General features: G+C 39.0%; 1 protein-coding gene and 1 long non-coding RNA gene across 5 annotated transcripts in view; both read left to right on the top strand.

Annotated features, from left to right (window-relative positions):
- CNTLN (centlein) overlaps positions 1 to 14,422 on the top strand; it is a 199,616-nt gene that overhangs the window by 5,782 nt on the left and 179,412 nt on the right. The window contains exon 1 of one of the 4 annotated variants that reach the window (XM_065661946.1): positions 6,412 to 6,461. The exons of the other annotated variants lie outside the window; for them this stretch is intronic. Within the exon in view, the coding sequence (XP_065518018.1) occupies positions 6,447 to 6,461 (15 nt within the window). The 5' untranslated portion in view covers positions 6,412 to 6,446. Of the gene's footprint in view, positions 1 to 6,411; positions 6,462 to 14,422 lie in introns of those variants that run through there. 4 annotated transcript variants of the gene reach the window in all.
- On the top strand, positions 444 to 2,051 carry LOC136004939 (uncharacterized). Its single transcript, XR_010608621.1, has 3 exons — positions 444 to 508; positions 1,462 to 1,592; positions 1,894 to 2,051. It is a non-coding gene; the product is annotated as an uncharacterized LOC136004939 (long non-coding RNA).

The following is a 14,422-nucleotide window of genomic DNA, read 5'->3' as shown; positions in this document are numbered from 1 at the left end:
AATGATTATAGCACCTTCTCCTTTTCTGTGTCAGAAATTTATAGGTATATATACCTGTGACTAACAGGTCTCTCGAGTACACCATTGCAAAGTACTCTGGGCAGTTTATATCCCTGACTTGGAAGGTACAGTCAGTCAGCTGCCAGTGGTTTGCAGGCCACTGACATTTAGTCAAAGAAACCATACTGCTGCTTATAGCTTTCAGTTTACAAATGTACTTTGTAGAAACCAGAAAATTCTCCATTTGTTAGGAACTGTGTGTATCTTCAAGTGGTTTTAGGTAGAGGAAGGACAAGAAAGGTGAGTTTACTTTGTGGAAAGTGGAGTGACAGAGGTTTCGTCTGCTGCTGGCTTTGTTTCATGTTTTATGTTTCCAGCTTTCCGTGAAAAGGTGCGTATAGACTAGTTCTGGTGGTCTTGTATTATTTTATATGCTGTGTTTGCAGAGAACACCCAGTATGGTGGTCAGCTGGATTTTCTTGTTTTCATCACTTTGTGGATCTGAGAGGTATGTAAAATACTCTATTTGGTATTACTAGCATTGGTAACAGATAGGATTGCTACAACAAACTTATGAAGAATACTTTATTAACTGGAAATATATATATATAACATTATATATAACATATATACATGTTATGTTATATAACAATATAATATCCAGGACACCCATTGAAAATAATATAGGCATAGTGACATTGACTTATAAGTGGTTTCACCCTCCCCCCTTATTTACAAATAAATATAAAATATATTAAGTAACAGCATGGCATTGTTTCATGATACGTGAATAGCTATTTGAGGTGCATGTTGATTTTATTGATATTAGAAGTATTTTTAAATCAATAGCTAAGAATTGAAACTAGTATTAAAAAGCCATAGTTCTTCCTTAGCATTGTGTTTTTATGTCAAGTTGATCCTTATTAATCTGATTTTGTGACTAAAATTTTCATATTTGTAAACTTGCAGAATGAGATTTTGAGTACGGTAGTATTTCTTCTGGAGGAATTGTTGATACCTGTACTGTTCTTTCAAAATGGGTCAAAGTGTTCAATGTTCCCATTCTTTAATTTCTCATATTAGTATATTACTAATATCACTTAGTGATTAAGGCAAGACCACATATTTACTGGTGCCAAGGGATGCCAGCTATTTAGTGCTTTGGGTGTGGGTTTTTTTATAGTGGTTTGTTTTTTTGGGGGGGGGTTGGTTTTTTTTTTTGTGGGTGTGTTTTGTTGGTGGTTTGAGGGTTTTTTTTTTTTTATTTTATACTCTTATATTTTGCCATAAGGAGTCTTAATTTAGACTGATTAGTGAGTCTGATTAGTACAGGTGTTTTTAATAAAGGCCTTATTCTTAATGTATTATAGACAGAAGTATTGTTATTGAATTGCTGTTTATTTTCTTTTGCTTTTTTAAATTTTGACAAAAATTAGTTAACTAGAATTAACTTTTGCATAGGTGATCTTCTGAAAAATACTTGTTTGGAATGTTTGAGTAAAATGAAGATGAATTGAGAGTGAAATTCTTAATAAAGGAGTCTCCTATTTGCAGTATGTCCGTATGTGGATATTTCAAATTGCCACCAGCATGTGAGTGGGAATCTAAGATTTGATACAGAGATAAGTGTCATAGAATGGTTTGGGTTGGAAGGGACCTTCATAGATCATCTGTCCCCCTGCCATATACAGGGATGCCTTTCAGTAGATCAGGTTGCTCAAAGCCCTGTCAAACCTGACTTGTAGTGATGGGGCATCCACAACCTTGTTCCAGTGGCCCACCACTCTGTTTTCCTTTTGTCCATCTAAATCTACCCTTTCAGTTTTAAAACTGTTGTCTCTTCTCCTGTTACCACACTGCTTGGTAAAAACTCTGTCTTAAACTGCCCTTTAGGTATTGGAAGGCTGCAATCAGGTCCCTGAGGAGCCTTATCCAGGCTGAAAAAACCCAATGCTCAGCCTTTCTTCCATCCCTCTGACCATTTCTGTGGGCCTATTGTGGACCTGTGCTGACAGGGCTGTATCAGCCTGGTGCTGATGTCCCTACTGCTGGATGCAGTACTCCAGGTATTGTTTCACAGGACTAAAGTAGAGAGGGAGAATCATCTTCCTTGACCTACTGACTGTGTTTCTTTTCATGCAGTTCAGGATACATTTGGCTTTCTGGGCTGCAGGTGCATGCTGCTGGGTCATGTCCAGTTTTTTCTTTCTGCCAGAATATCCAAATCCTCCTCAGGGACTCCTCTCAATCAATTAGTTTACCAGTCTGTAATGATACTGGGGTTTGTGCCCCAGCCACAGACATACAGGACCTTCCACTTGGCCTTACTGAACTTCAGAAGGTTCACATGGGCCTAACTCTTGAAATTGCCAAGTCCCTCTGGATGGCATCCCGTCTCTCAGGCGAGTCAACATCACTACTCAGCTTGGTGTCTGCAAACTTGCTGAGGGTGCATTCCCTTAATCCCACTGTGTCACTTATGAAGGTAGTAAACATTTATGAATGTCTCATTGTGGACACTGGAGGGGTGCCACTCATTACTGTTTAGCATTTGGACATCGATCTGTTAACTGTAACCCATATCTTTCCAATGAAGTGGCAAGAATGTTGTGTGGGACTGTATCAAAGGCTTTACACAAGTCTAGGTAAAATGTCATCCATAGCTCTTCACTTGTCAATGATACCTTTAGGAGGTATTGACTGATGCAGTCACTCAATTGTGTAAGGTCTTTAGATTAGTCAGCCCCAATTTGCCTTTGGTAAGCCATGTTGCTTGTCTCTAAGTGCCTCATTGTCATCCATGTGCCTTGACATAGCTTTCAGGAGGATCTGTTCCATGATTTTACTAGGCACTGTGGTCAGTAGTTCCCAGGGTCCTCATTCTACCCTTTTTTAAAAAGGGTGTGATACTTCCTTTCTTCCAGTCACTGGGGACTTTGACAGCTGTGAGGTAGGCATGAGTGAAAAAGTACCTTTTATGGGAAGAACAAAACACTGCTGTTTCTCAGTAAAGGAATTTGAGTTTTGTGTGCAGAGAAGTAGGCTCTTCAGATTCAGCCCAGAGGAGAATGGCTGTAGAAGGTCTGGTTTTCCCATCAGACTGTATTTTGGTGCAAAAGGAGGTATACTGTTCTCAGAGAATGACTTCAGATAATCTTGTTCGTCTTTGTTGTTATTAAGTGTGCACTATTTCAACCATTTTAGATGCTGTTTAGCTCATGACTTGGAAGATATGCAAATACTCTTCTAGTTGTCTACATAATTTCACAGGATTTGGAAAGCACTACAGTCATTTCAGGCAGAGTTGATGCAATGAACCCACATTCTACTCTATTAGTCATGGTAATTCAGAGTGAATATACCCAGATGTATACCTATGGTTATATTAGCTGTAAAATAAAACTACTTGTGCATTCCTGTATTCTCAAATGCATTGAAAATCACAAATGCATTATGATTATATTAACCCAGAGCATTATATTTAAACAAAAACTAACTCTGAGGCCTATGCTAAAACTTTTAGATTATCCTATACTCTCAAGTAAGTCATTGAAGTCTTAACTCTCAAAATTATAGCACTTCCAGAAAGCAGTTATGTGACTTGGAAAATTCATGTCCTTTTCCACTCTGCACATCTTCTATTGAAATGATTTGAATGACTATGGTTAGTTTTAATTGAAGTAGTTTAGATATTTATAGCTTGAAATGAAAGCTCACAGGTGAGTTATCCTGTCCTTGATTTGTAAATGGATTAAAGCAAACTCTTATTTCTATAACTGAACCCTTTGCTTTCCCTAGTCCTCTCCTCTTCAAAAACAGTTCTTACCTCAACAAAGTCTGAAGTTTTCAGTGTTAACTACTCAGGAAAAAAAAGCTGTTGTTGTTGCAATGGCTGTGCCAGTGAATAAAGGCATGCAAAGCACCCTGACTGTTCACCAAAGAGCAAAGGAAGTAGTACTTGGGGCTATTCAATGAGGGTTACATTGTGTATCAGAGGTCCATGTCTGTCTGTTAAATTCTCTCAACCATTTAACACATTTTTGTTGCTGTCCTGTCGTCCTATGATAGTACTGATGTGACATCTGCAATGTTAATTCATTGACTGTGTCATGGTGGGCCAGGGAATAGCTTCTATTTCTTGTCCATTGATGCCACAAGGAGGTGGTTGTTTATGTCAACTGAGAATGTGTAATAAAATTACTGTTAAGTGCCTAGCTTTTTTTTATCACACTGATGAACTAGTCTGAGAATCCATTTATGAAATCATGTGTAATGATAACATCTTAGTTCAAGTTGTGTAGTATATCTGCTTAGGTGCCTATTACTGCATCAGCATTGTAACACAATAACACGGTGTTGTTTTCATGGTGCCTGTTTGCTTTCAACAGTGTTCTGAGTAAGGATGCAGTCTCTTGGGGGCTATATGCGTATATTTATCTACGCACCTTTTACATTCTTTATATATGTGTGAGTAAAGCAGTATACTATCTTTTTCCATTTTTTATTCAAAGGTATCTTGGTTGCCAAAATTGTCAACGGAGACAAGATAACAGGAAATTTTTTAAATAGAAAATTACAGCTGGAAGATATGTTAAACTATTTTTCTAGTATTGTAGCATTACATGTTGGTTGCCTACCACTTATACTGCAACATTAAGGACTTGGGAGGAAGGGGGCAAGATACACTTGTGTGCTAACGGCATTTATTTTGAAGCTATCAGTCTGCTCAGGTCACATACAGCCTTCTTTCAAATCTACCTAGCAACTATATATAGTAGTGCATACTGTATGTAAGTGACTTTTTTGAACTGAAAATAACACAAAGTTACTCTTAGAGCCTCGTGTAGAAGGCACTAATTTTTCTTACAAGGTACTGATCAGTTTTATCTTCTAGTGATTTTTTAGGCTGTTGAAAAGCATAGCACCTCAAAGATAGGTTGTGTAAATTGTAAGAGTATTCTGCACTGTCTCCATTTGGCAGGACCGGGTGGGTTGTAGGGAGAATCCCTCTTACTCAGTAATATATGACTGGAAATCACATGTTATTAGAAACACTGGCACATCAGGATCAAGAGAGTCTGCACTGGCAGTATTAGTACAACAGTATTAAGTTTGAAAGTCTTGTGAGACATCAAGAAGCAAGTCTGTCACTTGCATATGAAGAGTATGTGTCAGCTTCTTTAAAGGCTGGAGCTCTTTAGTCAGAAGTATGGTAGAAGTTAGGGAAGTCCAAAACAATCTATATTAACAATTTTGTTGCAGATGTTTCAATGCTTAAACTAGCCATGGTTTTTTGTGTTTTTCTTATTCCATTCAATATAGTGTTTAGCATTGCTGTACAAATTCTTCCAGCCTGACAGTCATGCATATTTCACTTTGTATTGAAATACAACTTTATAATACAGAAAATCTTCAGTATGTGAGAATTATAGATTTCTTATTAAAAATTAACAGCAAACCAGTAGTGCTCCCTCTGTCCTCCCAACTGTTTTATTTTCCCTTTAGGAGGTATTGATTGACTAAAACACTAAAATGAGAGTTTGTGTCCTGGGCTTTTTTACCAGTTCATGGGGTTGGGGGCAAGGTGTAAGAGTTGTTTGTTTGTTTGTTAGTTTTTGAAGAGTTGTTTTGGGCTTAATTTTTGTTTGTTTTTATTAATAATTTGTAATGCTGTAAAAGTTTAAGGGGTGATATGAGCACTACTGATAGTTAACATGCTTTGAAATAAATACAGTGAAACATCATAAAGAGTACTGATTTCAGACTGTAGCTCTGAAAATTACCTGAGATGCTGATGTGTGAATTTACGCTAAAGGAAGAGTTTTTTTCTGTTTAATCTTGTTCTCAACACCAGTGCATGATAGGCACATAAAGAAATAGTAAATGTACCTGAAGAGTTAATACCCAAACTGTCAATAATGTATAGTTCCTGTGAACAAAAAAAGCGATACTGCTTGTGCTTTTGGCACTCCTCTTACTGTTAACTTAAAAGATTTCTCTATAGCAATTCAGTGTCATTACTCTAAGAGAGTGCCAGCTAATTCTCCTCAAAACATTCTGTGTTGAGGTAAATTTTAAGTTTCCATTAGACAGATAAAGGAAGGACTCAGGGTTGGGGTCCATAGTGGCAGTGCTTAAGCCGTTGCAACCAGCTAGGGCATAAACTACTACTACTACTAAGGAAAATAACACGAGGAGAGAAGGTAAAACTAAAGGGGAAAAACAATTAATAAACACAAGTGATGCACAATACAGTTGCTCACCATCCGCTGACTGATACCCAGCCTGACCCAAGCAGTGATCTGGGCCTTCTGGGTGACACCCCTCAGTTTATATACTGTGTATGACGTGCTGTGGTATGGAATGTGCCTTTGGACAGGTGTCCTGTCTCTGCTTCCTCCCAGCTTCCTGTGTTCTTCCTCACTGGCAGAGCATGAGAGACTGAAATGTCCTTGATCAGGGTAAGTGCTACTGAGCAGCAATGGAAACACTGGTGTGTTACCAGCATTGTTCTCAGCCTAAAGCCAAAACACAGCACTGCACTAGCTACTAAGAAGAGAATTAACTTTATTAACTTATTAACTAAAACCAGGATAATGGTGTTTGAAGATTCCTTCCAACCCAAACTATTCTGTGACTGTATTTTACGATTCTGTGATCAGAGGGGCCATCTTCAAAAGGGATCTTGTAGTAGCCATCTGCTGCTAACCTCCAGACCAAGAAGATAAGGGCACTGAAGCAATATTTGGGTTGCTAAAGCAAATTTTAGGTCAACGGGACCTGATTCTTGTGGGTGACTTCAAGAATACCCAGGCATTTGTTGGAAGACCAATACAGCAGTTCATGTTATCCATCAAGTTCCTAGAATGTGCAGAGGACTGCTTCCTCATACCAATGTTTGATGTGCAAACCAGGAATGAAACACTGCAGGACTTGCTTTTAACAAATTGAGAAATTCTGCTTTTTAGTATCTTGGTTTAGTAATAGCCTTGGCTGCAGTGATCACAATACTGGAGTTTGGGATCTGGCTGAGCATGCTGAAGGCTGCTGTTAAGACACAAGTTTTAGATTTCAGAAAAGCAAATTTCAGCTTGCTTAGAGTTCAGCTGGGAGTGATTCTGTGGGAAGCTTATGTGTGAGGGGGGCATACAGCGATACTGGAGAGGGACTTATCATCAGGGACTGTAGTGATAGGACAAAGGGCAATAGGTTTAAAACTTAAACAGGGGAAGTTCAGGTCAGATAAAAGGCAGAAGTTCTTTACCGTGAGGGTGGTGAGACACTGGAATGTGTTGCCCAAGGAAGTGGTAAATGCTTCATCCCTGGCAGTGCCCAAGGCCAGGTTGTACAGAACCTTGGGCAATACGGCATAGTGTGAGGTATCCCTGCTCATGGCAGGGGGCTTGGAACTAAATGATCTTAAGGTCCTTTCCAAACCAAACTATTCTATGATTCTACAGTGTATGTCAAAATGCTGCTTGGTGACAGCCAGCATGGCTTCACTAAGGGGAAATGCTGCCTGACCAATTTGGTGGCCTTCTGTGATGGGGCTATGGAACTGATGGACAGGGGTAGAGCAGTGTACGTCATCTATCGGGACTTGTGCAAAGCATTCAACACTGTCCCACACGACATCCTTGTCTCTAAATTAGAGAGGCATCAATTTGATAGGTAGACCTCTTGGTGGATGAAGAACTGGCTGGATGGCGGTGCGTAAAGAGTTGTGGTCAATGGCTCAATGTCCAGCTGGAGACCAGTAATGAGTGGTGTCCCTCAGGGATTGGTGTTGGGACTGGTCTTGTTCAACATCTTTGTTGGTGACATGGACAGTGGGATTGAGCGCTCCCTCAGCAAGTTGGCAGATGACACCAAGCTGTGTTGTTCGGTTGATAACGCTGGAGGAAACGAATGCCATCCAGAGGGACCTTGACACGCTTGTGAGGTGGGCTGATGCCAGACTTATGAAGTTTGACCATGCCAAGTGCAAGGTCCTACACCTGGGTAGGAGGAATCCCAGGCACAGCTACAGGTTGGGCAAAGAAGAGATTCAGAGCGGCCCTGCAGAGAAGGGCTTGGGGGTGCTGGTTGATGAAAAAATGAATGAGCTGGCTTCAGTGTGCGCTTGCAGCCCAGAAAGCCAACCGTATCCTGGGCTGCATCAAAAGGAGCGTGACCAGCAGGTCGAAGGAGGTGATCCTTCCCCTCTACTCTGCTCTCTTGAGACCTCACTTGGAGTATTGTGTGCAGTTCTGGTGTCCTCAACATAAAAAGGACATGGAACTGTTGGAACAAGTCCAGAGGAGGGCCACGAGGACGAACAGGGGACTGGAGCACCTCCCGTATGAAGAAAGGCTGAGAAAATTGTGTCTGTTCAGCCTGGAGAAGAGAAGGCTGTGTGGATACCTAATAGCAGCCTTTCAGTATCTGAAGGGGGGCTATAGGGATGCTGTGGAGGGGCTCTTCATTAGAGACTGTAGTGATAGGACAAGGGGTAACGGGTTAAAACTTAAACAGGGGAAATTTAGATTGGATATAAGGAAGAAATTCTTTACTGTGAGGGTGGTGAGGCACTGGCATGGGTTGCCCAGGGAAGTTGTGAATGCTGTATCCCTGGCAGTGTTCAAGGCCAGGTTGGACAGAGCCTTGGGTGAGATGGTTTAGTGTGAGGTGTCCCTGCCCATGGCAAGGGGATTGGAACTAGATGATCTTAAGGTCCTTTCCAACCCTAACTATTCTATGATTCTGTTCTATGAGTCTATCATTCTAAAATTGGCACAGATGTCAGAATTACAAGAAAGGGTTCTACAGGTACGTAAACAACAAGCAAAGACAAGGAAAATATTGCCCGGCTCTTGATGAGTCATGAACTGCTGAAAAGGCAACTGTACCCTGGCAGAGTTTGCCGATGATGCCAGACTGGGTGGGGAAGTGGACACTTTGGAAGGGAGAGCCACCCTGGACAAAGATCTGGATAGGGTGGAGAAGTGGGCCAACAAGAACTTTGTCAACAAGGAGAGATGTCAGGTCTTGATAAAGAGCTCTGTGAAAGTATAATTCAGGGGTGCAGCACAGCCTGGGGAGCAGCTCTGTGGAAAGGGAACTTGTGGTCCTTGTGGGCAATAAGCTCAACATGAGGGATCCTGATGCTGCTGTGGCAGCACTGTCCCACTCTCTTCAGTCCCCACCTGGAATACTGTGTTCAGTTTTGGTCCCCAGTATACAAAAAGATGTGGACAGGTTGGAGGGTGTTCAGACAAGGGCAGCAAAGATGATCACAGGACTGGAAAGCCTGTATGTGAGGAAGGGCTGTGAGACCTGGGTTTCTTCAGCCTAGAGAAAGGAGAGCTTGGTGAAGACCTTAACGCCGTCGTACAGTGTGGCTACAAAGGAGACAGAGACTGCCTTTTTAAAATGAGTTGCTTGGAAAAGACAAGGGCTAATGGGTACAAGTTACTCTTGGGGAGATTTCAACTGGATACGAGGAAAATTTTTCACAGTGAGATCAACCAGCCATTGGAATAACTTCCCCAGAGGAGTGTATTCTCCAGTGTTCGACACACTTAAGATTTGGCTGTGCCATCGTGTCTGGACTGTGCTTTTGCCAAGGAAGGTTAGACCAGGTGATCGCAGAATCACCAGATGGTCGAGGCTGGAAGGGACCTCTGGGGGTCATGCAGGGACACCTAGAGTACATTGATCAGGATTGTGTCCAGATTGCTTTTGAGTATCCCCAGGGAAGCAGACTCCACAGTGCTCAGACACCCTCACAATAAGGCTTTTTGTCATCGTTGAGGTCCCCTTCCAACCTGCTATTCTGTGATTCCATGAAATTACTGTATGCAATATTGATACAGTTTTACATACTACTGATATCAAGTATCCAGAGTGGTATTTATACTTCATTTTCTTTTGCAAAGTAAATTATTTTAATTGAAGTAAGAATGTGTATCTTTACTTAGAAGTCACAGGGATTCTTTGTTTTGTGACTTACAGTAATGTTTAATAAATTCACTACTTTATTTGCAAGCAAATACTTTTGCTGTAGCTGGTCATGACAATACAGCCTTAGTCAGTGGCTCATCTTATGATTGTCTCTGCTTCTGAGCTTGCAGCTGTTAAAAATCAGTGAGAAAAATCCAGTTTGCTTTGTAAAGAACATATTCAAGACCTAAGGTACTTTTCATTTCTGTATCTTTCAAGTATGATGATGAACTAGAATTACTTTCACTGCAGGCTGAGGGAAAATTTCACTTTTCAGAGGATGCATAGTGCACTGGTTTTTATTTCAGAATTCTTCAGTTCTAGTGTGTGAACTTGATTGCAGGGTGAACGTCTTTGTTATTAGATGTGTTGTGAATCTTAGTTTAAATCACATGACATCTGTATTCTCCCTTGTGTATATGTAAGTTCTCAGCTGTTCAAGGTACACTCTTGCTGACCTCTTGAGTTGTTAACATACACTTGAGTAGGCTGGATCTTCCTTGGGTATGCTGAAGATTGATACATTCCAGGCCTTGACAGCTGCAGTGTTTTTCTGTGCCAACTTCAGACAGTCTAAGCAGCCCTATTTCAAAGAAATCATTTGGCTCCCAAGACCAGTCAGGGAACAGCCTTACCAAGTTCATTAATTGAGCCAAGAGCTTAAAATGGCTGTTTAAACTTCTTTTCATTTTAAAACTGTGGTAAGTTCTGGCTAATACTCATTCTGTTATACAAAATGCATAATTAGTTATAGATTTAGATGAAACAGTTTTAGCTATTAAAATATTTGTCATTTTAAGAGCATAAAGTCTCATTTTATGGTAACTTACCATTTACTGACTAATGTCTTACTAATGTTTGTTATAAATTTTGTACATCTCCATGTAAACTTTTTATGTAATAGAGTTCATAGGTTCCTAACTGTAGGGGACGTGTCTTTTTTTTTTTTTTTTTTAATCCACTGGTAATATGTATTTGAAGACTAAGTTGTGTCATTATTCTTTCGGCAGAAGTCCACTTTGGCAGAACGTTGCTTTGTTTTGTGCACATTTACAGAAATACAAATATGCAGTGAAAGGTATTCTGTCGATCTGGATTAGAGTATTTGTTGATATAATTACAGCATTGCTTTATAGTCCTGTGTGGGCTCATTCACAGCCTGCAGTAGTAACTTCTGGAAATTCCAGTGATTTTTTACTCATTTCCAGATGACTTGGGAATGGGGAATGTTTTTGTTTGTGATGTGTGTTTCTTTCTTTTTTTTTTTTTTTTTTTTTTTTGAGAGGACAGTACTTAGTCTGTTCTGTTAAAGTGTTGCTTGGAAGTTTATTTAGTGCACACTGTTGACATTCAACATTCCTTATGGCAAGCAAGCCTTTTTAATGTGCAGGTTTGGATAGCTTTTTCATTCCTACTTTATCTGCTGTTGTTTCAGTACAGACAGAAATATTGCAGAACTTAGTTGCATAAGAAGTGGCAATTGCACTGACGTAAGTACAACTTGGAGTTGATTTTACTCTTACTTGAGCAACTTCGAAAGTAGTCTGTGGAATAGGTGCTTTGAAGTTAATCTGAACTGCTTATTCAGTTTAAAGAGATCATTTGTGCCTGAGTGTGTTCTTGTTAGGAAGACCAATGTTCATTGAAACATAGGAGACTTGGCAAAGTTTAGGTAGAAACTAAATTATCAGAGACTCAATATTCAGCAATGCTGCATACTCAGCAAAAATTACAGGAGGAATGTGAACATCTAACTTCTTGGGTTTTTTATTGTACATACATCTGTATCTAATTTATTAATTAGGAATTATTCACTATATGTTATATTAGTTGTCCTTGTTTGTTATTTTTTTTTGTTATGGAAAAATGGTGTGCTTAGAAGTATATATCTGCAAGCTGTTCACTATTCCTTCTCCTGATGCAGTGTGGTGTTCTCCAGCTTCAACCTGGAGTGTGTAGGAACCTGCATGGTCCAATAACAGGCAGCACTGCCCTTGCAGTGACTCATTATACTTGATAATGCTTTTTGGAGTTGTGCAGAAGCCTAAGTGGCTCAGCTTTTCTAATAAATAAATAAGCGGAAAATCCAGCAGCTACTTATATGGTCTTGTATAGAGGACAGTAAAGAGAAAAGGTAAGGAAGCATGATGGTAAGAAAATCAAAATCTTTAAACTGGTAAACAAAACTGAGCTCAACAAAGCTAGTGAGCTCATAAAGCAGCATCAAAAAGTTTGTTTGACTCAAGATTTTTTGAGCTTTTGCAGGTGAAATACTGTTGATAATATTATATTTGGACTTCTCTGTGCTGTAATGACTGCATGGGCATTAGAATAATTTGTTAGTGGTTTTAAGTAGCTTAGTGTAAAAATGCACAGTGAATTGTTTATTAAAGATATAAAAATATTCAAGCACTATTATCAGTTTTGTTTTGCTCTTCATATTCTGATTAGCTGAGATATTTGAAATAAAATTATTTTGAAATTAGTTATGCATAATTTGTTAGAAATAGTGGTTTATTCCTCCAGTGTGGTTTAAAGATTTCCTTAATGTGTGGTGCTATTTAGAGTGAAGAACAGCTAGCTTGCTGCCCTTATAAATAATTGGAAAGAAATCACATTCCCGTTGCTATTATTTAGTGAGGTTTTGTTTAGCTTTGTGTTTTTTCTTTGATGGGCTCCCAGCTTAAATATATGGTAATTTGAAATGTTAAAATTGCTCAGAATCCATGTTCTGCATAGATACTAATGCTTTTTGGAGGCCTGCGTCAGTTTTCAAAAACATTTATATTTTTAGTTCTGTTTATGCATTGGAAGGATCAGGTAATGTCTGGTTCACAATGTGTGTACATTGTGGCTTTCCAGGCAGCATGGTAAGGCTTTTTCAGGAGATGGTGACTTTTTTGAGGACACATGAAAGAAGTGCACACTTTTTATTGCCTTTCAATCTGGATACATAGAATTCGGGGTATTAAGTGGCATAAGGTGGTAGCACACAATGAGAGGCTGTAATTTACGAATAAAATAAAAAAAAAAGATGGCTAGCCATCTTTTTGGCATGAACTGCATAACCTAATTAATATGATGCTTACTTTTTGTCCTTTAACTTATTCATAGCTGAAAATGAACTTATTTTTAGCACTTCTACTGAATAAAGACTTGAGTACTGATACGAGGTCATTTGAGTTCATATTTATGTGTCATATGGCTCACTTCTGTTGTTACCTTTCTTTAAAAAGTAAATGTAGTCATGGACTATAGTGTACTGTAATCCAGTTAATAACTGTGTTTGCTTGCACACAGCAGGGTCGCTTTTGGTTTTGAAAAGAGTCCCACTGCTGGCAGAATTTGGTTAGAGGAAGATTACTTTCCTTTCAAGTGTATTTAAAGAACAGCATATTCTCCATTTCTTTCTATACAAAGCTTTTTGTTGGGTTTTTTTTTTTTGGAAATGCAAAAAATTAAGTCTCAATGTCAACACTATAGAAATTGTGTGCATCCTACAAAGGTAGTTAGATGAAATTTCTCTGTTTTTATGAAAGACAAGCTCTGCTACAGTCAAGGTTTGCATAAGCTGATAATAGTCTTGAATTGTAGTATCTCTGTGGCCAGAGCCTTGGGTTTATTTACTTTCTAACACAATCGGAAAGCTAGTCAGATTTGTCAGTGTGCATTCTTACAGTAGGCAGGTACATTTTTCTGGGTTTACAGCAGTACTTTGATAGGGCATTAAATCTCCATAAAGTTTCCTTCCTTGGTTGGTTGAAAAAGTTGATGGCATTTAATAATATGAATAGTGTAAACTCAAAATTGCAGTAGTTGAAAGAGGAAGATATATTTTAAACCAATACACATAAAATGCCTCACTTCTCACTTGCTCAGTGTTTTTCGTATGTTTCCCTGTATTCAGGATGCTCGTTCAGCATTACCTTGCTTCTGTATGTGGTTTTAAAATTCAAAATGTGCGTTTCTAAATTTGAATTGAAAGACACAGCAGAACTTTAAAAGAAAGCACACTTTGGGGCTTTCCTCATAAATCACGGAGAAAATAAGTACAACCATCTCTCCTTCTGCAATCATTGTTAAAGTTTGTTAAATCCATAGTCCAGTGTTATATTGCAGTATTAATCTTGATAAAATAATTTAGACTCAATACACTGATAAATCTTGAGAAAAGTCTGCTAGCATTAGCTCTTTTGATTTCATATTGAAGATAGTCATTGTCTTCTGAAGAAAGAGAAGCATTAAGATGGAGTGATTGTTATGCGCTGGAACTGGTATTGCTTGTACAGTTCAAGTCTGCTTTCTAGAAGGCAAAACTGATTGGAAGCAAATGAAAAGCAAAGATAGCAGAAATATGAAAAGCAGTTTCTACTCCTGAGATTTACTTTGATCATCCAGTATGTGGTATTTACTAACTCTTGTGAGATCTGTCAGACTATAG

This window comes from Lathamus discolor, chromosome Z, assembly GCF_037157495.1.
Source record: "Lathamus discolor isolate bLatDis1 chromosome Z, bLatDis1.hap1, whole genome shotgun sequence".
NCBI lineage: Eukaryota > Metazoa > Chordata > Aves > Psittaciformes > Psittacidae > Lathamus > Lathamus discolor.
Note: the sequence above shows the minus strand (reverse complement) of the source record. Positions and strands in the feature narration are given on the sequence as shown.